Source organism: Ranitomeya variabilis, chromosome 4 (genome assembly GCF_051348905.1).
Source record: "Ranitomeya variabilis isolate aRanVar5 chromosome 4, aRanVar5.hap1, whole genome shotgun sequence".
NCBI classification, from domain to species: domain Eukaryota; kingdom Metazoa; phylum Chordata; class Amphibia; order Anura; family Dendrobatidae; genus Ranitomeya; species Ranitomeya variabilis.
Window position 1 is genome coordinate 646,278,814 of NC_135235.1, and position 23,208 is coordinate 646,302,021.

The window sequence follows — 23,208 nt, forward strand, 5'->3', positions numbered from 1 at the left end:
ACACCTTTTCTGGTCTGAGACTTGATTTTTTTTAGATTAATAATCCCAGACATTCCAGAACTGTAATGGTTGTAGTTAGATGCAAATCCATCTGACCTGGCGAGTCCACTATCAAAAGTAGATAGTGTAAGTACAGGATGATGAGGATGTCTTTTTTCCTTAGGAAAGCCATTATTTCCACCATAAGCTTTATGAAGATCCGGGGTGCGGAGGAGAGACCGAACAGAAGACATTGAAACTGGAAATGCTGAATACTTCCCTGATCTTTTATTGCAAACCTGAGGTATTTCTGGTACGAGGCATATATGGGTACGTGATAGTAGGCACTTTTTAGATCTAATGTGCTTATCACTGAGCCCTTCGTCATCAGGGTGTGACAGGGTCACTGGTGTTGTACATAAGGGGAGATATGTGTGACAAAGATTGCTTTCCTGTGTGATGTGAAAGCCATGTTTTCTCAAACATGATATGTGCTGAGAGCAATTCAGTTGCTAAATAGGCATGGCTTTCATGGTGGGTAGGTCAGAGATGGGCGCGACGTCTACCCATCATATCTCCACCTCCAGGGTGTGGCTGGAGGGGAGTTAAATGTCCAGCCAGTTTTTTTCTCTGTCTGCAGAGGAAGCAAGCCTCTGGATTGCTAGCTTGTGCAAGAGCTGCCGTGTGTATTGTCCCAGAGGACCTGGGCAGGATGGTGTATGAACTGTTTATTTTCATTTGAGCCGGACAGGCTGTATTTTCGGTTACCATTTTGTTTTTGGTTTATGCGGCAATAAACCACTGAGAGACTTTACCCACCCATGTTCCTGAGTCTACCTCGAGGAGCAGCGAAGCTTGTCTACTCCTCACACAGGGATATGACAGATTTCAATGACTCCATCTTGAATTGTTTGGAAAGCTCCCATAGATTTAGTGGTTTCAGATTGATGATTATCCGGTACTCTCCTCCTGGCTTTTTTACCGAGAACAGACTTGAATAGTGTCCCTGATATTGTTGGGACCGTGGTACCTGAACTACGACCTGCAAGTCTATAAGTTCTTTTATGTTCATTAAGAGTCTCTGATGGACCCCTGGAGACTGGGCAGATGTTAGACAGAATCTTCTGGGAGGCAACTGAGTAAACGCTATTCTGTACCCCTGAGCGATTGTGTGCAGAATCCATTAATTTCTGGATATTTCCTGCCAGCCTCCAAGGGAGTACTGGAGCCTCCCCCCAACACTTCTGGCATCATGGTCTGCTAGTTCCAGGCCCCTGGTTCTGAAAGGAGCCTCTACCGCCCTTGGGGTAACTATCTGCCTGACTTCCCTTTCCCTCTATAGTCCTCTCTGTGATGAGAGCGAATTTTCCTAAAGGAATGCATCCTCCTCGGTTTTTTCTTCAGGGAACCCATTTTTTGCATGACGCCTTTTCTAGTAACTCATCCAGGACTGGCCCAAAAACCTGTAGGCTGGAAAAGGGAATCGAACTTAATTTATTCTTTGAGTAGGTATCTCCGTACCACGATCTCCACTATAAAGCTCGTCTCGCCGCATTCGACAGCGCACTATTTCTAGCGGCAAACTGAACCGACTCTGCTCAGGTGTCCGCCATGAAGTCAGTCGCCATCTTTAGCAATGGTAGCAACCTCAGAATTTCTTCCCTAGGAGTTTTGTTTTTTATATGACTCTCCAACTCCTCAACCCAAAGCCTCACTGAACTAACTACTGAAGTGGCTGCTATGTTCGTTTTAATGATAGCTGAAGAAGATTCTCAGGTTTTCTTAAGGAGATGTTACGATCTTTTGTCCATTGGATCCTTAAGGCTAGATGAGTCCTCAAAAGGGAATGGCTGTTTTTCTAGAGACTTTCGCTACTGGTATATCTATTTTTGGGTATATCTTGTCTGGATCAAAGGGGAGACGACATTTAAAGTCCCTTGGAATAACCAAGGTTTTTCCCATGTCTTCCCATTCCTCCAGTATCATTGCCGTGATGTGCTTATTTACTGGGAACACTCTGTTCCTACAGACTCTTCGACTGCCAAACATTTCATCTTGAACCATCAGAGATTCAGCATAGTCCTCAATCTTCATGGTACCCCTCACGACCTGAAAGAGTGCATCTGTATTTTCAAATGAAATTAAGTATTTCTTCCTTTCTTGAGGAAGTAACACCGTGGGATTTTCGCCTTGACACGGGTCTGGATCAGAGTAGTAAGACAACTCTACTACCTCTAAGTTAAGGTCCACCTCCCACCTCGGTCTTTTAGGCTGAGGAGAGCGAGACGGCATCAGGGCAGAAACCATACTCTGTACTTCTTCCCTAATCATGGCTTTTATGCTGGTTAGGAACGATGCTTGCTCTTCTTTAAGCAATTTGGCACTGCAATCTTCACAAAGTTTTTTTATTATAGCTCCCAGGGAATTTGATATTACAGGTGGCACATCTATTAGCCTTCCTTTTGATTGCGGAGGTGGACCGTCTAGACATTTTCTTGTCCTAAAACATAATATATAAACCATGTGGGCTATATTTGGATAGGGTGGGTAATGTGACCAACGCACGCTTAACTCACATGATTCAGGGATGGCTCTATGGCCTGGATGTCCAAATGGCTAGCACTTCTGCTGCCAGCTACACTCTAACCTTAAGTAGTCCATCTTACCGACTTCAGGACATCTGATTCGTCAGATCCTTCTGAGCCCCATCTGCTGCCAATTCCGATGACTGGGTCCGGTCCTACGGCCACCTGGAACGCATGCTGGAGAGCAGGAAATGCCGATACCCGGTCCCGGTCCCCACGGGTGCATGCTGTCCAGATGACATACGACCTGCGCACACACCACCTAAAGCTGTGTCATGGGAAAGTCAACAGATGACGCGTACCGGTCTGATCGTTCCACCGGTAGCGCGTCTGCCTAGTTTAGCTTCCCATTTACAGCTGCGCATCCCAGTCATAGGAGCAGGAGCCCAGAGCTCGACTGGAACGTTGAGAGAATATTTCAAAGAGTGTCAGCCCGGCTCCTCACAGGTACGGAACTGCAGAGCCGGTCATTCCTACAAAGAAATCCACGTGCTCCTCTTCTGCATCTGTCCCTCATGGGGACAGGAAAAACACTGGAGGGTGGTGATGGGAGGGGCTATTTAACCTTTTCTGTGTTCCTCTCCATATCAAGGACAAAAAGGACTACCTCCTAGTAGTGCTGTCAGGAGGGACATCCTGGAAAACTGCCTTTTACTTGCTGGAATCTGTAGCTTCTTTCTATAAGCTGGCCTGGCTAAAAAAAAAAAAAAAGAAACAAGGATACAGTGGGTAAAGTACATGATTCTGGAAATTTTATCTGGTACCATTCTAATGAAACACAAAAGACAGCTGCCTAAAGAAAATATTTCACAAATATTCAAATCACTTTTCCCTACTTAACAATATGCATTGCAATCAAGAGTTATTAATGTTTTGGTGTGCAGAGTAGAGATACATTTTGGATGGCTGGTAGTGATGGCTATGAGATGCTGTTTAGAGAGTTGTTGCACAGTAGTTTTCTCTAATAATCTTCCTAAGTTTCCAAGGCTGCTGATGTCATTTTAGATCTGCTTCCTTGCAAAGAGGTTAAGTTTTTCTGCCACTAAGGCCAGTCCAATTTTGATCATGGTATGGTTCTTTTCCTCAAGAAGGAGAATTTTAAGTTAGAAATGGACAGTTTTTAAAGCCACTGGATAGATGTCAGATAAACCAAGCTCTGCTGAAACAGGTGTTGTCCCAATTAGGACCTAAGACTTTAATCCAATGTATTTTTTCTTGTAGTATTTTTAAAAGTAAATGAGTTAATTAAAGAAACTGATTTTTGGTTAAACCATTTACAGCATACAGCATATTAAAATAGCTTTTTTCACAATGTATCTCGTTTGGTTTTCCACAAAACTGGATTTCTGTTAATATTTACTTGAGCATGAAAACGGTTTCTCTCGTAAAAGGTTTTTGATTGCCGATAAAATTTGATTCTAAATAACACCTTTTTTTACCGCAATCAGGACATGAAAATGACTTCTTCAATCGGTGAGTTCTTTGATGTGTAAGAAAAGAAGAGTGAATTTCAAATAAAATGTTTCCAACGTTCAGAGGATTAAAATAACTTTGCCCTGATGTGAATTCGCTGATGAGAAGCAAAGGAAGATTTCCGTTTAAAAGATTTCCCACAATCTAAACATAAAAATTGCTTTTCCTTTGTGTGAGTTTTTTGATGATTGACAAGATATGACCTCCAATTGTAAGATTTGCCACAATCTAAACATGAAAATGGCTTCGCCCCTGAGTGAATTTTCTGATGGGCAACAAGATCTGATTTGTGGCCAAAACATTTTCCACATTCCGAACATGAAAACGGCTTCTCCCCTGTGTGAATTCTCTGATGCCTAAGAAGATCTGCATTCTGGTGAAAACATTTCCCACATTCTGAACATATATATGGTTTCTCCCCTGTGTGAATTCTCTTATGTTTACCAAGATTTGATTTATCTGTAAAACATTTTCCACATTCCGAACATGAAAATGGCTTCTCCCCTGTGTGAACTCTCTGATGCCTAGCAAGATCTGAATGCTGGTTAAAACATTTGCTACATTCTGAACATGGAAATGGCCTCTCCCCGGTGTGAAGTCTCTCATGTTTCTCAAGATTTGATTTAATTGTAAAACATCTGCCACATTCTGAACATGAAAATGGCTTTTCCCCCGAGTGAATTTTCTGATGCGCAATAAGATCTGATCTGTGGCCAAAACATTTCCCACATTCTGAACATGAAAATGGCTTCTCACCTGTGTGAGTTCTCTGATGCGCAATAAGATGTGGTTTGTGGCCAAAACGTTTCTCACATTCTGAACATGAAAATGGCTTCTCTCCTGTATGAATTCTCTGATGCGCAATAAGATGTGATTTGTGGCCAAAACATTTCCCACATTCCAAACACGAAAATGGCTTCTCCCCTGTGTGAGTTTTCTGATGTGCAATAAGATGTGGTTTGTGGCCAAAACATTTCTCACATTCTGAACATGGAAATGGCTTCTCCCCTTTGTGAATTCTCTGATGTCTAATTATATCTGAATGCTGGTTAATACATTTACTAAATTCTGAACATGGAAATGGCCTTTCCCCGATGTGAATTCTCTCATGTTTCGCAAGATTTGATTTAATTGTAAAACGTCTGTCACCTTCTGAACAAGAAAACGGTCTTTCTTCATTGTAATTATTTTGATGTTCAACACTCCTTTGGTGACGATTATTTTGTTTAACAGTATGTACTGAATTAGTAAGCAGGACTTGTTGAAAATGATCAGATGACAAATCTTTGCTTTGAAGGGTTGAAGGTATGGCTGGAATAAATACATTTATTTCAAGCTCATCTTCTATCATACCACGATCATCTGTTATAAAATCTGAAGATATCAGATGTCCTTCTGAGCTTCTAGCATCGTCTTCTGTGAAGAAAAAAATCTGGGATTACTTTTCTAAATTCTAGGATCAAAAAAATTATAATTTGTTAAATAAATTTTCGAAATACAAATTTGAATATGCCCTTGCCCCATAACCTTGCGCTCCAAAATCACTAAAGGAGAGCTCAGTCATCTCCTCTCTAAATCAACACCAAAGTTATCCCATCCCTAACCCATCTCTTCAACATATCACTAACTTCTGGTACCTTCCCTTTTTCATTCAAACATGTCACTATCAAGCCTATCCTCAAAAAGCCATCCCTCGATCACTATGACTTTGCTCTATCATCGATCTCCTAATACCTTTCCAACCGCACATTTAGTGTTTTCCACACCACCTCTCATCCCGGCTTCTCTCTGTTGGTGTCCCTCAAGGCTCTGTCCTATGAACCCTACTCTTCTCCATCTATATCCTTGGCCTGGGACAACTCAAAGTCCCTTGGCTTCCAGTACCACCTATATACGCTGATGACACTCTGGCCCAGACATCACTTCTCTGCTGTCCAGAATCTAGGAGTGTCCATCAGCCATATCCTCCTTCTTTTCCTCCAGCTTCCTTATGCTCAATGTGGACAAATCTGAACTCCTTATCTTTCCTCCATCACATGTATGTTCCCTACCTGATCTATCTGTCACAATAAATGACATCACACTTTTTCCTGTACCGGAAATCCGCTGCCTTGGAGTAAACCTTGACTCTGTTCTGTCCTTCAAACCACACAACCAAGCTCTCGCAACCTCCTCCTGCTTCCAGCTCAAAAATATTTCCAGAATTTGTCTTTTCCTCAACTCTCAATCCACTAAAATGCTTGCGCATGCCCTCATCATCTCCCGCCTTGACTACTGCAATATCCTTCTCTGTGCCTACCTGCTGACACTCTCGCACCTCCCCAGTCTGTCCTAAACCCCTTTCTGACCTCAGACGGGATAGTACGTCCGAGGTCAGAACCCCCGCTTTGATACGGGCTCCAGCGGTGAGCCCGCATCAAAGCCAGGATCGCGATCCACCCGTCACTATTAACTAGTTAAATGCCGCTGTCAAACGCTGACAGCGGCATTTAACTAGCGTTTCCGGCCATCGGGCCCAAAATGAACGCATCGCTGACCCCAGTCACGTGATCGGGGGTCAGCGATGCATCTGCATGACAACCAGAGGTCTATTGAAGACCTATATGGTTGTTGATGCCGGATTGCTGTGAGCTCCACCCTGTGGTCGGCGTTCACAGCAATGCAGCAATTCCACTACATAGGGGCAATCTGAGAATCGCTCCTATGTAGCAGAGCCGATCAGGCTATGCCAGCTTCTAGCCTCCCATGAAGGCTATTGAAGTATGGCAAAAGTTAAAAAAAAATGTTTTAAAAAATATGAAAAGAGTAAAAAAAATATAAAAGTTTAAATCACCCCCCTTTCGCCCCATTCAAAATAAAACAATAAAAATAAAATCAAACATACACATATTTGGTATCGCCGAGTTCAGAATCTCCCGATCTATCAATAAAAAAAAGGATTAACCTGATCGCTAAACGGCGTAGCGAGAAAAAAATCAAAACGCCAGAATTCCTTTTTTTTGTCCCCCGCGACATTGCATTAAAATGCAATAACAGGCAAACAAAAAAAAGTTTCTGCACCAAAATAGAATCATTAAAAACTTCAGCTCGGCACACAAAAAATAAGCCCTCACCCAACCCCAGATCATGAAAAATGGAGACGCTACGGGTATCGGAAAATTGCGCACTTTTTTTTTTTTTTTTAAGTAAACTTTCAAATTTTTTTTCACCACTTAGATAAAAAATAACCTAGACATGTTTGGTGTCTATGAACTCGTAATGACCTGGAGAATCATAATGGCAGGTCAGTTTTAGCATTTAGTGAACCTAGCAAAAAAGCCAAACAAAAAACAAGTGTGAGATTGCACTTTTTTTGCAATTTCACCACACTTGGAATTTTTTGCCCTGTTTTCTAGTACATGACATGGTAAAACCAATGATGTCGTTCAAAAGTACAACTTGTCCCGCAAAAAAAAAGCCCTCACATGGCCATATTGACGGAAAAATAAAAAGGTTATGGCTCTGGGAAGGAGGGGAGCGAAAAACGAAAAAGCAAAACTGGGAACAGCTGGGGTCATGAAGGGGTTAACTCTGCTGCACAGCTAATCCATCTCTCTCCTTGCTACTCCTCTACTTCTTCCCTTTGTAAGTCCCTTCATTGGCTCCCAGTTCAAACTACTAAAACTGATCTACAAAACTATCCATAACCTGTCTCCTCTGTACATCTCCGAAATAATCTCCCGATATGTTCCCTCACGTAATCTCTGGTCCTTCCAAGACACACTGATCTGGTCTCTGTAGCGCATCTCTGACCCTCTGCACTACTTGGCACAGAGGGCTCGTTGTAGTGACACCCTGTCTGCCGAGACATCACAGAGCTCAGGCGCAGAGGGGGAATGATGGAAGAGGGATCATCAGCTGACGGCTCCCTCTCCCATCATTGTTTTTAAGTTTAACTGTTCAGAATCCAGAACAATAACACTTGGTGTATTGTATATATAGAACTGATCACAACTGTGTACATACAACCATTTTATATGCAGTCATGTCAAACTATGACCATTCCCACCCTGAAGTCTCAAGAAGAGGACCGTTGAATAGAGCTGCCATAAGATGATTGGGGTCTAGGGAATGTGTCATAAGTGGAGTTATGAGTTATACAGATCCAAGGCTGGGGGCATTGGATCACTGCCTGCACTGCCTGCTGAGAACAGGTAATTGAAGCAGGTTATCTGATGAATACCAGACCTGAAGTGTGAATACATAGTAATAACAGGTAACTGTCAATGTTGGATAACCATTTGGGCCAGCAGATGTGTCCCTGTATTCCTTCACTTGCACATATGTGTTAAAGTGAACCCTGTTAGCTGATACATGTTGTCCATGGATTGAGTAGCATGTACCAGGCACTGGCTGTATTATCTCAGCCAGGTATATTTGACTCTGAAACGCTGCGACGTTGGGTAGCATTTATCAGCTAACAGATTCACTTTAAACGCAGGAGCATCAATGCTTTCACCAGGGAGTAGATTCGCATTGTGGGTAAAATTTCTAAGGTTTTTGTAGCTGGAAAGATCTCCCTGAATTACGCATATATTATATTCATGTGTGGAATCTATGGAATGTTTGAAGGTTGTTCAGAGATATGTCTGTCTGTGAGGTTCCTGAGGGAAAATATTACAGACAGCAGAAATGAGGGCTAAAACTGGATTAGAATCTAATCATTCATCCCCGTCTTACCTAAGCTGAGAGAGGGGTGAGGGGTCTGGTGAGACACGTTATAACATGTAATCTGAGGACTATCCATCTCGGACCCCAGGAGAACCAATGAGTATTGAAGATCTGTCCATATTTCTGACAACATTCTCCCCAGCCAGAAGCGTTCATGGATCTAATTTTTAAAACCTATGTGTATTTATCCCTTTTGTTTTGCGCTGTTTTTGCTTCTGTGTATGTCATTTTGTTATTTCTTCTTTAGTAACCTTTTAAGCACTTTACTCTTTATGTACGGTATATTAAATCTGACATTTAATAAATGTATAGCTTGCTACTCTAAATGTACCCACAAACCCTCAAGAGGGCGAGTACAGCTTGTTTGTGTTACCCTGTATATGCCAGAGTGCAGGAAAAGTATCCATCAGGTGCTCCGAAAAGCTGGGTGGCTTCTTTGCCCCTGTGCAGTCACATGACTGACCTATCAAAACGGCAAGGGGTGGCAGTGAAAAACGTGTGACGTGGATGTGAGAACTAGCTGTGAGGTGGGCTTAGCTCATCGTCATCTTACTGCAATAGGTGTCAGGATGAGTGAGTGGGAAACAGAGTCCCCCTTTACAGTAGCATTCAAGGCACGTGTGTCACAAGCGAGTGGAGTTCATGACAATTAGGTGGCAGTGGTGGAATGATTCTGACAGAAGGCGTAGGCAATTCATTTTCCTTATAAGCCACATGAGAGACTGTTATGGAGGGCTGAACCAATCGGTCACACTTAATTCTGCCCATTATTATTGTTTTACGTTGATCTTTATCACTTATTGAGCAGAATTAAGTCTTCTGACTCGCTGCTGCTGCTAATACATGTGACCATATGGCTTATTGTAGCTTGTTTTCTTAGCTGTAGTAGCTAAACAAAACCACATAATTTACAGCTTTTTATAAAGTTTATGTAAAACAGTAAATCATACTGATTATGTTATTCAGCCCTTGTGCATTGGTCAACAATTTTCAACACAATATGATGTCCCCACAGTCTCCTCAAAAGTATGATATTTCCTCGCACGGTAGGTATGATACCCAGACACATCCCCCTTGCACAATACTATGTCCCCATACAGCCCACTTACATAGTATAATAATTACACACAGCCCACCTACTTAGTATAATGTCTCCACACAGCCCACCTACACAGTATAATGTCCCCACATAGCCACCTAGACAGTATAATGTCCCTACACAGCCCCCTTCACAGTATAATGTCCCTACACAGTCCACTTACGAAGCATAGTGTACCCACATAGCCACCTACACAGTATAGTGTCCCCACACAGCCCTCTTCACAGTATAATGTCCCCATACAGCACACCTACATAATATAATGTCCCCATACACGGTAAGTTGTCCCCACCATGCCCCTCTGCACAGTGTGTTACACCGATGCCTCTACCTTGTGCCAGTCATTACACTGGCTACCCATCCACTCCAGAATCCAGTACAAAACTACTACCCTCATCCACAAAGCACTCCATGGCTCAGCACCACCCTACATCTCCTCTCTGGTCTCAGTCTACCACCCTACCCGTGCCCTCCGCTCCGCTAATGACCTCAGGTTAGCATCCTCAATAATCAGAACCTCCCACTCCCGTCTCCAAGACTTTACACGTGCTGCGCCGATTCTTTGGAATGCACTACCCAGGTTAATACGATTAATCCCCACAGTTTTAAGCGTGCCCTAAAAACTCATTTGTTCAGATTGGCCTACCGCCTCAACGCAATAACCTAACTATCCCTGTGTGGTCTATAAAAAAAAAAAAAAAAAAAAAAACATAATCAGGTTCCTCGCATCATGTTCTCATACACTTTATGCAGTCAATAGCCTCTGTGTCTATACTGCTACATACTTAGGCTGTTAACTGGTTCATGCAGCTTTACATGAACACCCGAGCCTTACACTATGGCTGGTCCAAATAACTAAAGCAATTGTTACCATCCACCTCTCGTGTCTCCCCTTTTCCTCATAGGTTGTAAGCTTGCGAGCAGGGCCCTCATTCCTCCTGGTATCTGTTTTGAACTGTGATTTCTGTTATGCTGTAATGTCTATTGTCTGTACAAGTCCCCTCTATAAGTTGTAAAGCGCTGCGGAATATGTTGGCGCTATATAAATAAAAATTATTATTATTATTTTTTTCTTTATTTTGATGATACATTCCCTTTCATTATCCGATCCTTTAGTTTTCAGGAGAAAAGCCAGAGGTCTCACCCTAGCCAAACATTCAAGTGTAAGGGGAGGCCAGAAGTTGACAGAACAAGTATTCAGTTGACATCTGTCATTTGTGTAAGTGACTTCGGTTATACAATAACAGTTTTTTGTTGTTTTTTTTAAATAAGACACTATTTATTGCATTGGTGGTTACTACTCACCTGTGCGGTTATCTGGAGGAATCTCCTCTTTACACCGCTCATCACCCCTCATATATGTCCCTGTAGAATTAATATGGGTCAGATCTTCTCCCTGAAACAAATATTGTAGTAAAAGTCACAGACAGATGGAGAAGTCACATCTATGATCAGCTCTAATCCTGCCATCTCCACCATTCTCATTACACAAGTATAAAACATATAATACTGGTGGATTAAACAAGACTGAACACAAGACCTTCACAGACATCTACACATCATAGGGGAGATCTCATGGCATCTTCTCTCCATCTACCTGATGATCCTGATGAACATTGGGATTTTCTTGATTACAGTCCTGTGGAAGAAGAGGACGGGGACATCTCTCTGGTGTTGTCCTCTTACTGGATAGAACTGGAGGAAACACATACAGGGACTGAATTCATTCTTTACATACAGATAATTATAGGCCGTGTGTATTTAGTCCTATTACCTGGTGATGTGAGGGGCTGGGGAACCTCCATCATGATGTCCTTGTACAGATGTTTGTGTCCTTCTAAATACTCCCACTCCTCCATGGAGAAATAGACGGCGACATCCTGACACCTTATAGGAACCTGACACATAGAATGATACCGTCATCCCCCCAATCACTTCATAGTGTTACTGTATAATGTCCCAGCATCCCCAGCAGTGTCACCTCTCCAGTCAGCAGCTCAATCATCTTGTAGGCGAGTTCCAGGATCTTCTGGTCATTGATGTCCTCATGTATGAGGGGGTGAGGTGGAGGCCCCATGATTGGGCTCAGGGGTCTTCCCCATCCCTCAGACACAGGGGCCTGACAGCGCTCACTAGAGGTCTTCTTCACTACTGTGTAATCCTGGTTATGGAGAGACACATTAATAAATCTCACTACAGACATTTCCAGAGTCCTCACCTCTCCAGTTCTGTCCATCTGTTATTCCCATAGATAAGAATGATGTAATGTGACGTCATTAGAATCTCTCACCTCTCTAGTAATCCAGAAAAGGATCTCTAGGGTGAGGTGTAATATCCTCTCCACCATCTGGTCCCTGTCTATATCCATCCTTGGTGGGTCAATCAGGAAAATTCTCTTACATAGACAGAGGATCCAATATTGTAGGGACCTGAATGGAAAAAAGGTGAGACAATGTGAAATCATAACATTTTGATAAAATCACAGTTTCATCAGCAGGAGATTACCATGAGAGGACTAGTAAACCTGCTGCTGTGTAGTCCTCCATATTCATAGGGATCTGTATAATCCCACCATTGATTGGTAGACAGGCATGATTAAGACCAATCTAGGTCGAAACGCGTAGCCGTGATCTATATACACCTGTTTGGTCCACCAAATGTAAGGACTATGTTTTAACCATTTTGGATAAATAAAGACTTCAATTTTATCGGAGCTGGAGTATCTATTTTCTATTGGATTTGCTGCAGCTAGGACGTCTGGGTCAGGACTAACCTCCGTGCTCCGTACCTGCAGGACTGGTTGGTGAGCTGGCTATGGCTTTTTAAGCCATTTTTTTTTTTTCTTATGTGCTTCTTGAAGTATGTTTGGAAAACCCATGACCTAGGATGCAAAGTCATCTTTAGGACACTGGGCACTATATTGCGACCCAAAATCATTTGGTAATCTTCAGATTTCATGATGCCTTGCACAAAGTAAAGGCACCCAGTGCCTGAAGTAGCAAAACAACCTCAAAATATCTTTCAACCTCCATCATATTTGACTGTAGGTAATGTGTTCTTTTCTTTTTAGGTCTCATTCCATTTTCAGTAAACAGTAGAACGATGTGCTGTCACGCACAGTGTGGGAAGACTACTTGCAACATGAGGGGAAGGAAGCTCAAACGCTAGGGAAACGGGGAGTGGAGACCTCTAGGCAGATCTAATAGCACCCTGCCTCCCCTACTGTCCCTATATTGATTCCACACCAATCGCCAAGCAGGAACCTAAGCCCTGTATATCCCATGAGCTAGGTCCTGAATAGGGAAGGGGGGATGAGCACAAGTAAGTCCCCTCTGTGCACTAAAGAGTAGAAGGGAGACAAACAAGGGGGGAACAAATTAGCTTGAGAAGACTCAGAGAGGTAACACCAAATGCGTCCAACAGCACCAGAGAGGAAGTAAGCCGACTGCTATAGCTCTAAGCCTTCACAATGGAAAATGTGAATATCACCGGCAACTCCCTGAAGCAGACTTAGAGCCAGAGGGAGGTTGCCACTGGGTCCAAAAGTCAGAAGGATTAACAAAGCATCTGCACTACCAAACGCAGAGACCTTCTGCAGCCAGATGCAGAGCGACTATCTGTAGCGTAGCATCTGACACACCCGTGACAAGTGCTTTACCAAAAAGCTCTCTCTTGGTCTCTGTCAGCGCAGCCTCGGTAACTCTACATGTGTCCCTTTCACTTACCCACCCACACTCCTGCAGCTCTGCTTCCTGTGGACCGCACGTAGGTCTCCTGGGAGAATGCTTAAGGCATGCACACTCCCCGCTTTTTTAATGGGCTGCACGTGCTTTTGAAAATGTCTCCAGCCAATGGCTGGGAGACATTAGTTACTTAAGGCACCCTCCCCATATGGGGAGTGCCTTAGCAATAGAATCAGAAAATTCTTCTGCTATCCAGTTGTAAGGGCCCTATACATGTGCTTCCCGAATTGGACCCTACCCAACCTGTCTGCACTCCATTCTGTCCATCCTGCTGTTACTCAGTCCTGAGCCTGATCCTTCTTGTCTGCACCTGTCCCACTGCCTCCGCCTGTCAAGTTGAAGCCTGTACCTGTGTTCTGTGCCAGAGTCTGTCCTGTGTTCCTGCGCTTATCCTGCCATGCCTTATCCAGCATCTGTCCACCAGCTGAACCCCCTCCTACTAACCAGTTCCTGACTGGTCCTGCTTCCCTGTCCCTTGGGGGTAAGCTGACGCGACTACAGGGTCTGTCCTGGAGTAGCACCCGGCATCCATCTGGGTTCAATTCTAACCACACTATCATTGGCTCTAGTGAAGAACTAGGTGGTCACTTAGTTACGCCCCTCCAAGCTCTCCCTGGACCGTGACACAGTGGTTGCACAACAACGAGCATAACAGTCTTATCTGTCCACAAGATGCTTGCCCAGAAGGATTTTGGCTTACAAACATTTTGGCAAACGGCAGTCTAGCTTTTTTATGTCTGTGTCAGCAGTGGGGCCTTCTGGGGCCTCCTGCCATAGCGTTTCATTTTATTCAAATGTCAACAGATATTTTGCACTGACACTGATGTACCTGGAGCCTGCAGGACAGCTTGAATTTCTTTGAAACTTGATTGGGGCTGCTTATCCACTACTCAGACTATCCTGCATTGTAACCTTTCACAAATTTTGCTCTGCTGTCCATGTACAGGGAGATTAGCTACAGTGCCATGGATTATAAACGTATTGATTATGTTGCGCTCCATAGACAAAGGAGCATCAAGATCTCTGGAGATGGACTTGTAGCCTTGAGATGGTTGATATTGTTTAACAATTTTGGTTCATAAGTTCTCAGACAGGTCTCTTCTGTTTCTGTTCTCCTTGATTAGTGTGGCACACACAGACACACAATGAACTATTGAGTCAACTTCTCCCTATATATCAGGTTTCTGGTGCGATTTTCATATTGCCCACACCTGTTGCTTGCCACAGGTGAGTTTGAACAAGGATCTCATGTCATGATAGGACTGGCGTATAAACTGCGACCAGGGGCACCTTTCCTGGCCCTAACACTAGGGGGCGCCCTAGCTCACCCTGTTCCCCGGGATACCTCAGATGGCGAGGATGTCGGCGCCTCCACCCTTGCCCTGTCTCCTAACTGCAGCCCTGCGTCTGTCCCCTTCCCCCACCCCCCAGGCGCTACTGTGTACCGCAGAACACCAACCCGACAGACAGGGTAACAAAGACAAGGGTAAAAGAAAATTCCATTCACACAAAATATACTCTCGCAAATAACAGAGGTATTCACCAGGGTGTGAAGGAAGGGGGAAGAAAATAAGGCAGGTAAGGATGAGGAATTTCCAAGCGTACAAACCAAGCAACGGTCGCACAATATACTCCTCCAGCTCTTCAAACACCAGCTTCTCCCTCTCCAGATCTATGTAGCAAGTGCTAACTCACATAAGGACCTGGCCAGCAGGCCTACCTTTTATATGAGATAGGAGTGGCTAAAAGAGCACAGCTGAATGCAGGGATTTCCACATGACCCCTGTCCTGCTGAAAGAAAAGAAACACATTCAATACACCGGAGAAGTGCTTCTTCTGAGCCTCGAAGCAGAAACCATCAGACGCTGCGGTCTTCTGGCTCTGATCTGTCGTGGTAACCCCATGGCGTCTCAAGCTTGAACAAAGTTGTTTACCCATTTATTCAGAAAAGCTTGCAGACTTACACACTTTTATAATCTAATGTACTCCGCACAACTTACACAACCACATTATAAATTCTTGCACCAATAAAACCAAAACATTACGATTATTACTGTAAGGCTAGGTTCACATTGCGTTAGTGCAGTCCATTCAACGCATGCGTTAAAAGGACTGCGCAACGTAAGTGCCTTTTAAAGATTGCGTTATGCGATCGCGCTAGCGCAGATACTTCATCTGTGCTAGCATTGACGAACCCGAAAACGCTGCAGACCGTGTCTGAGGGTCCGTCACAGAATGAGGGCACATCACTAACGCATGCCGATTATGACATGCGTTAGCGATGCGCTACATAATGGCAGCTAATGGGTGCGCCAACACATCCGTTACATAGCGTTAGTGCCGATATGTAACGGATGCCGTCAGCGCATTGCCATTAACGCAATGTGAACCCAGCCTTACTATGCCTCTAGATAACTCCTTGAAGTTTGAAAATGTCAAAATTTTCAACATTTTCACCAAATTTCCAACATGTTCATAAATAAATGCAAGTAATATCAAAGACATTATACCACTATCATGAACAACAATAAGTCACGAAAAAACAAACTCAGAATCACTGGAATCCGTTGAAGCATTCCAGAGCTATTACCTCATAAAGTGAGAGTGGTAAGAATTTAAAAAATTGGACTGGTCAGGAAGGTGAAAACAGGTTTCGGGGTGAAGGGGTTAAACATCAAAATACGGAAATCACACAGATGACATTTATGCGTTATTCATTTTATTTTTCCAGGACCATTGATTTCCACTGGAAAATTATGTTTGAAAGTGGCCTTACGGAAAAAGGCAATACTGCATGCTGAACTTTAAAATGGCAAACACCAAGAAGGACTGTTTTCTGCTGTTCAGTTTGGAACTTCAGACACTCCTATTTAAGAGCTGACATCAGCTGATGTATGGGGATACAACGTGTTGGACCACCACCGATGATCTTTCCCAAGAGAAAATCATTTTTCAGGACAATACCTTTAATGTTATGGGGTCACCGCACCGCTGTATATCTCACCACATCTGCAAACTGCCACAGTCTAAATGATTATTAGATAACAAAAATACTAGATTCAGCTGTCTGTAACCATAGGATGAGGCACTGTCATAACAGCAGTTATTTCGGAGCTCAATGCACTCTGGTTGTTTCTGAGTGTGAATGAGAAACCTGATCCTGAATTGATCAAAAGGCCTTGGACTCCAGGATGGTAGTCACTAAGATCAATGCTAGTTTTGGAATTGCAGCGTTTTGGACATAACCCATTTGCACAATGGGTGTGATTTATAGAAATCCCATGCCCACTGTGATTCTATTTACTGCTATTTACTTACTATATTCTACATTTAACGTGTATACAGATGTATACCTACCAGACAAAGGCTGAAAGAAGCAGTAAAGAACAGTAATAACGGTCCTAGGAGCGCTGGAAATGAGACCAAAACAAGGATTTTAGTGTTGAACCACAACGCGTTTCAACGGTTAAACCGTCTTCATCAGGTGGAAAAAACTTTGATAAGCGGCGCTCCCGCACCTTGCTGAATGTGTTGGCAGAAGTGCCGCTTATCCAGACAGAACAGGTCATTACAGACCCAGCTCTGAGGGGATGGCCACCTACCTGAAAAACTATTACAATTACAGATAACCCCTTTTTCCTAAAATGAGATTATAAATTTTGCACATCATCCTAGACCCTGTTACGGCGTATACACATTATAGAGTACTGCCATACTTCAAGTGCCTGGAGCTGTATTAAGGAGGCTGTCCTTCTCTTCTATCTTGCCACTAGTACATACTCACCTGGATCGAAGCAACCCCATGAGTAAGACCCGGGAGGGTCGAAGCGTTGGGTTTTGGTCTGCCTATATTCCTGCATAGCACCATTTGTGGCAAAATAACCTCCTCTCTCTTTTTTGTTATTCCAAATAAAATTGTGAAATATTTTTGCATTATCCCATTTTGACTGTGCGGTGATTTACAATTATGTGATTACTTGGGCTACACAGTCCGTTTCACCAGCACCTCTTCCTCTATGATCTGAGTGCACACCATTTTCTCTATCATGAAAAAAAATTGAACACCACTCGGAGGCTATCCGAACACTTCTGTTTTTCATGGACTTCTAGATAGGAATAGATAGAGAAACTTTCCTTTTTTATTTTGATCCGAGAAAAACTGATGAGACTCGTATGGTAAAAACTGACAATTACAGTGAAAAAAAAAAAAATCACTGAGGAAACTTTTTCTTGTACGAGAAGAGAAAATCATTGAAGTGTGAAGGAGCCCTAACAAACATTTAGCTGAAAGATTATTTTGACACCTGGATTATGTCATCACAAAGACATATTTGCCTCAATTATTAAGATTTCATTTAATTCTTGCCTAAAACTGTTTGAACCTTTTACACAAGTATCGGCCGACCCTAACACCATTTTGAAAAGTGTTCGGAGCTTATCGGAGAGAGAGGTCGTGACTGAGTGCTAACAACAAAATCAGCATTCAATTAACGCAAAAGTTATGACAGAAATCTACTCCGGACACTGACTAAAGTACATTTTCTGCGGTGGTGCACACCTCATAATGAATGTGGCGCATCTCAGACTGAATGCACACCGTGTCTCTGCATTTAGCCTACAGTTTATAGTAAACCTGTAGCTTTTCATGACATATACTGTAACTCTACTATGAGGTCTACACTTCTACAATGGGACCCTATGGTGGATGGATCCCGGGGCCCATTGTGACAGTGACCACTGTCGGGCACATACCTCCTGAACATACGCGTCTGACAATGGCCAAAACATGTATGTACATAGCCTTCCTCCAGTGCACTGCTCATCAAGGCTGGCGTAAAACGTTATAGCCCAAACCCAATGGTTCCCACCCAGATAAACACAGACCCCAATAGTCTGTCCTTATCCACCTCAGCTCTCAGATCCAACTCACAGATAGAGATCCATCCAGAACACTAATTAAAGCTGGTTTCACATTTGGGGATGGAGGTGCTGCGGAGGGCTGCGTACGTCCTTCGTGAAGCTCCGCCTACCGCCACACATCCTCCGCTAAGCTCCGCCTATGTCGGCATGCGTATGCTATATTTATCTTTAGGTACGCAGGCCATGCCGATGTAAGCGGATGCCTCCGCATGCGTCGTTTTGACGGTGCGGCAACCTGCGCCGAACGCAACGAGCTGCAATTTGGTGCGGTTGCCACACCGTCAAAATGACGGCATCCACATACAGTGGCATGGCCTGCGTAGCTAATGGTTAATAGTAAAGATAGGGTAGGCACGCCGCATGCCAACGTAGGCGGAGATGACTGGAGGAGGTGTGGCGGTGGGCAGAGCTTCACAGAGGACGTACGCAGCCCTCCATTCGCAAATGTGAAACCAGCCTAATATCCCAGGGGGGTGACATTATTCTCCACCACTTCACTATAGAATTATAAGGGCTTATTTCACACTTGGCCATTAGAAGCATCTAACAGATCAAAGAGGTAACATTTCTCCTTTGCGGAAAGTGAAGGCGTCGATATTGACTTTTAGCTCCTCCATTTCTGAAGAGGCAATTTTCAAGCATCCAAATAGTAATTCGTTATTAATATTAACTAATAATATTCCAGCTTTCATTTTACCAGAGTCTCTCAAGAAATGAATGCTGAGCTCTGATTGGTTGCTGTAGGAAAAGTTCTTATTTTAGAAATGATAAATGAGGCCCCAACTTTTTCCCCATAAATTTCCATCACGGTATAAAACCCACAATCCTCCTATAATGTGATGAGATCTTATATTCTCCATATTCTGCCCCACAGTCTCCTCCTCCAGGATCAGTGTCCTCAGTACAGGACCGACGCCACAGACATTTCATGGGAAATCCCTTTATTCTAAACTATTACAGCCAAAATTAGGGAAATGACAGTTTCTCCAGATTTCTACGGAGAGAAAAACCCGACATTTCCATTCCCTGTAATCTCCATAATCTGTCCCCAAACCAGAGCGCCCTCCCCTGTATACAGGAGCACAGCCAGCGTCCTATTACTGTACATATACACATGGCGGAGCTGGGGGCACTATCTCCGGGGATGGAGGGGTTACTGCCCCCTGCCCCCGCCCAGTAATGGGGAATCTCCAGCACCTACCTCCACCTGCAGAGCCGCACACCACATATATGGCTGTTCTGTGCACACAGGACCTGGGATGAGGTCACAGGAGGGGAGGAGTCATGGGGTCACATGATCAGGGGCCTCAGTGTATGCAGGACTCTGCTGTGCTGGTTGTCATGGTGCTGGATGAGGGGAAGTTTATGTGTGGGGTCAGGAGGGGTTTACAGGGTGGATGTAGCAGAGCCGTGTGTGTACGAGGTGTACGGAGCGGAGCCGTGTGTGTACGAGGTGTACAGAGCGGAGCCGTGTGTGTACGAGGTGTACGGAGCGGAGCCGTGTGTGTACGAGGTGTACGGAGCGGAGCCGTGTGTGTACGAGGTGTACGGAGCAGAGCCGTGTGTGTACGAGGTGTACGGAGCGGAGCCGTGTGTGTACGAGGTGTACGGAGCAGAGCCATGTGTGTACGAGGTGTACGGAGCAGAGCCACATGTGTACGAGGTGTACGGAGCGGAGCCACATGTGTACGAGGTGTACGGAGCAGAGCCGTGTGTGTATGAGGTGTATGGAGTGGACTCGTGTGTGTACGAGGTGTATGGAGTGGAGTCGTGTGTGTATGAGGTGTATGGAGCGGAGCCGTGTGTACGAGGTGTATGGAGCGGAGCCGTGTGTGCACGAGGTGTATGGAGCAGAGCCGTGTGTACGAGGTGTATGGAGCAGAGCCGTGTGTACGAGGTGTATGGAGCAGAGCCGTGTGTACGAGGTGTATGGAGCGGAGCCGTGTGTGTACAAGGTGTATGGAGCGGAGCTGTGTGTGTACGAGGTGTACGGAGTGGAGCCGGGTGTATACGAGGTGTACGGAGCAGAGCCGTGTGTGTACGAGGTGTACGGAGCAGAACCGTGTGTGTACGAGGTGTATGGAGCAGAGCCGTGTGTACGAGGTGTACGGAGCAGAGCCGTGTGTACGAGGTGTATGGAGCGGAGCCGTGTGTGCACGAGGTGTATGGAGCAGAGCCGTGTGTACGAGGTGTATGGAGCAGAGCCGTGTGTACGAGGTGTATGGAGCGGAGCCGTGTGTACGAGGTGTATGGAGCGGAGCCGTGTGTGCACGAGGTGTATGGAGCAGAGCCGTGTGTGCACGAGGTGTATGGAGCAGAGCCGTGTGTACGAGGTGTATGGAGCGGAGCCGTGTGTACGAGGTGTATGGAGCGGAGCCGTGTGTGTACGAGGTGTATGGAGCGGAGCCGTGTGTGTATGAGGTGTACGGAGTGGAGCCAGGTGTATACGAGGTGTACGGAGCAGAGCCGTGTGTGTACGAGGTGTACGGAGCAGAACCGTGTGTGTACGAGGTGTACGGAGCAGAACCGTGTGTGTACGAGGTGTATGGAGCAGAGCCGTGTGTACGAGGTGTACGGAGCAGAGCCGTGTGTACGAGGTGTATGGAGCGGAGCCGTGTGTGTACAAGGTGTACGGAGTGGACTCGTGTGGGTATGAGGGGGCTCCCCTTTGCCCACTGACTTCGCCACAGCCCTATCTCAGCACACTGATGGCTGCTTGTGTAGGAAGATGGACCGGGCTAGAGGTCTCTCTTGCGTGTCCGGGCAGGAACTGTTGGGGCTGGCACCATTGTTGCCGGGATAAAGACTTTCTGACTGGAGCAGACCTTTGCACCTTACTGGGGCGGATCTGACATAAAAGGGACTGAGCGCGAAAACGTGGCTTTTGGCGGGTACTCAGCGTGTGCTGCAAGAGAAGGCTGACTCCCTCTCCGCTGACAGATGCCAACTGACAGGGCCACGTGATATGATAACGGCCTCCACTCAGACTGTGTACCACAAGGGGACATTTCCACGCTACCTCAACAGTACTAACCAGTCTGTATCGCTGACGACTTCAGACACAACACAGTACCGATCCTGCAGTGCACATTGTAGTAGTGAAACTGCAGTCTCCACTTCAGGACTTTGTACATCTCCTGCTGTGCTCCAGACTTGCTTGCGGACAGCACCCCGTTCCAGGATCAAGAGACCACGTGTAGGAAGGCCAGGACTCTTCGCCGCCATGCAGAGATAGTGCTTCACTTATCTTCAGGACCGGCTCAGGGACTTCTCGCGCCACCTGCGGCACCATTGTGGGATTTTCCAGCCTCCATCATCCAGGAACCAGAGACTGATAAGTTAACTCGTTATTTGACCCTGTGTTATTACCCTGTTACCGTTAACACTTTGTGCTTTTCCATATACTTTTACCCCCATACTCCCTGCCTGGAGTATTACTGCTGTGTTAACTATATATAAAGAACCTGTTAACTCTTGCTCTGTCTCCTGCTTGTCACTGCATCCCGCGTTCCTGCTAGTACCTTACACTTGTATGGTATAAAGTCTGATTGTCAGTGTAAGGCCTCGCTGACATTCGCGTATAGAAAGTCGGTCCGATTCCGCTCCTGAAAAGTTGAACGAGTGGAATCCATGAGCTTCATTCTCTGGATCCGGCTTCATAGCCTTTGTACATCGGATTAGGAGATCGTCGTGGGAATGCCATGGACTACATCGGACCTGCACGGGAACTTTTTGTTTTCTCATAAATTGGTGAATGAGGGACAGTGCCTTGCCTTTATTTCTCTCTTTTTCTGTTTTCCATTTGTACAAATCTATGTCAGATTTCCTGGATTATGCCAGACTGAAATAGGATTTTTTTCTTTTGTAATAAAAGCGTGAACCAGGAAAAGTGTCGCTGAGTGATTTTTTTTTTTTTTTTTTACAATACAGGTTTTTTTGTGTGTTTATTTCTTTTTATTACCAGGTTAGTAATGAGGGTGTCTGATAGACATTTCTCCATTACAAACATCAGGACTTGATGTCAGCCATCCCTGATGAAGGAATCCGCTGACATTCCGAAACGCGTTGGTTTTTTGTCTCCAACTGTGATCCGTACTTCCTCTGGGGGCACCACTTGACTGTGCTAGTCACGTGACCCAAATGTCACGAAGGTCCTGCCGAGTACCGCACAAGGATCTCTGTATTCCAGGCTGAGCAAGCGCTTGTCACCGGCCAGGACAGCGGTCGCAGAACTCACCTGCAAGCCAACGAACAAGGACAATAAGCACTATAAGTTAAGTAAACCTTTTCTACTGCTACCGCCAAGTTTCTACTGACATGTTTCGAACAATCCACGTCCATACCTGTGTCACAGCTACCAAGCTTTCATTTAAAAAAATTCTGATACTTGTAGTACTTGCCCTATGTGAATAGCTCACAACCTGAGGGGTCGCTAAGTGTTTTTATAGTTTATACAGTGCTATGCAAATTAATTGGGACAAAGCAAAAAAAACAAATGTTATAATACACGGTTACATACTAATTCTGAAAATTACCTTTTTCCACTGGCTAGTTGACCAAGATTTATATATTATATATTAAAACTGGTCTGAATCACTGACTGGTAACCAACTTACAATTTTACTTAAAAAATGCTTTCTCCCAATTAATTTGCACATCACTGTACGTTTTTATCTCACAGACACTAAGTTTTATTTAG

At 44.6% G+C, this 23,208-nt stretch overlaps 2 protein-coding genes across 2 annotated transcripts in view; one reads left to right on the top strand and one right to left on the bottom strand.

The window, feature by feature from the left end:
• The window catches only part of LOC143767362 (uncharacterized), a 461,494-nt gene that overhangs the window by 352,153 nt on the left and 86,133 nt on the right, over positions 1–23,208 (top strand). The gene's annotated exons all lie outside the window — the stretch shown is intronic.
• LOC143767348 (uncharacterized) overlaps positions 1–23,208 on the bottom strand; it is a 156,704-nt gene that overhangs the window by 118,228 nt on the left and 15,268 nt on the right. Inside the window, exon 3 of the mRNA XM_077255598.1 lies at positions 11,828–12,007. Coding sequence (XP_077111713.1) covers positions 11,828–12,007 — 180 coding nt within the window. The remainder of the gene's footprint in view (positions 1–11,827; positions 12,008–23,208) is intronic.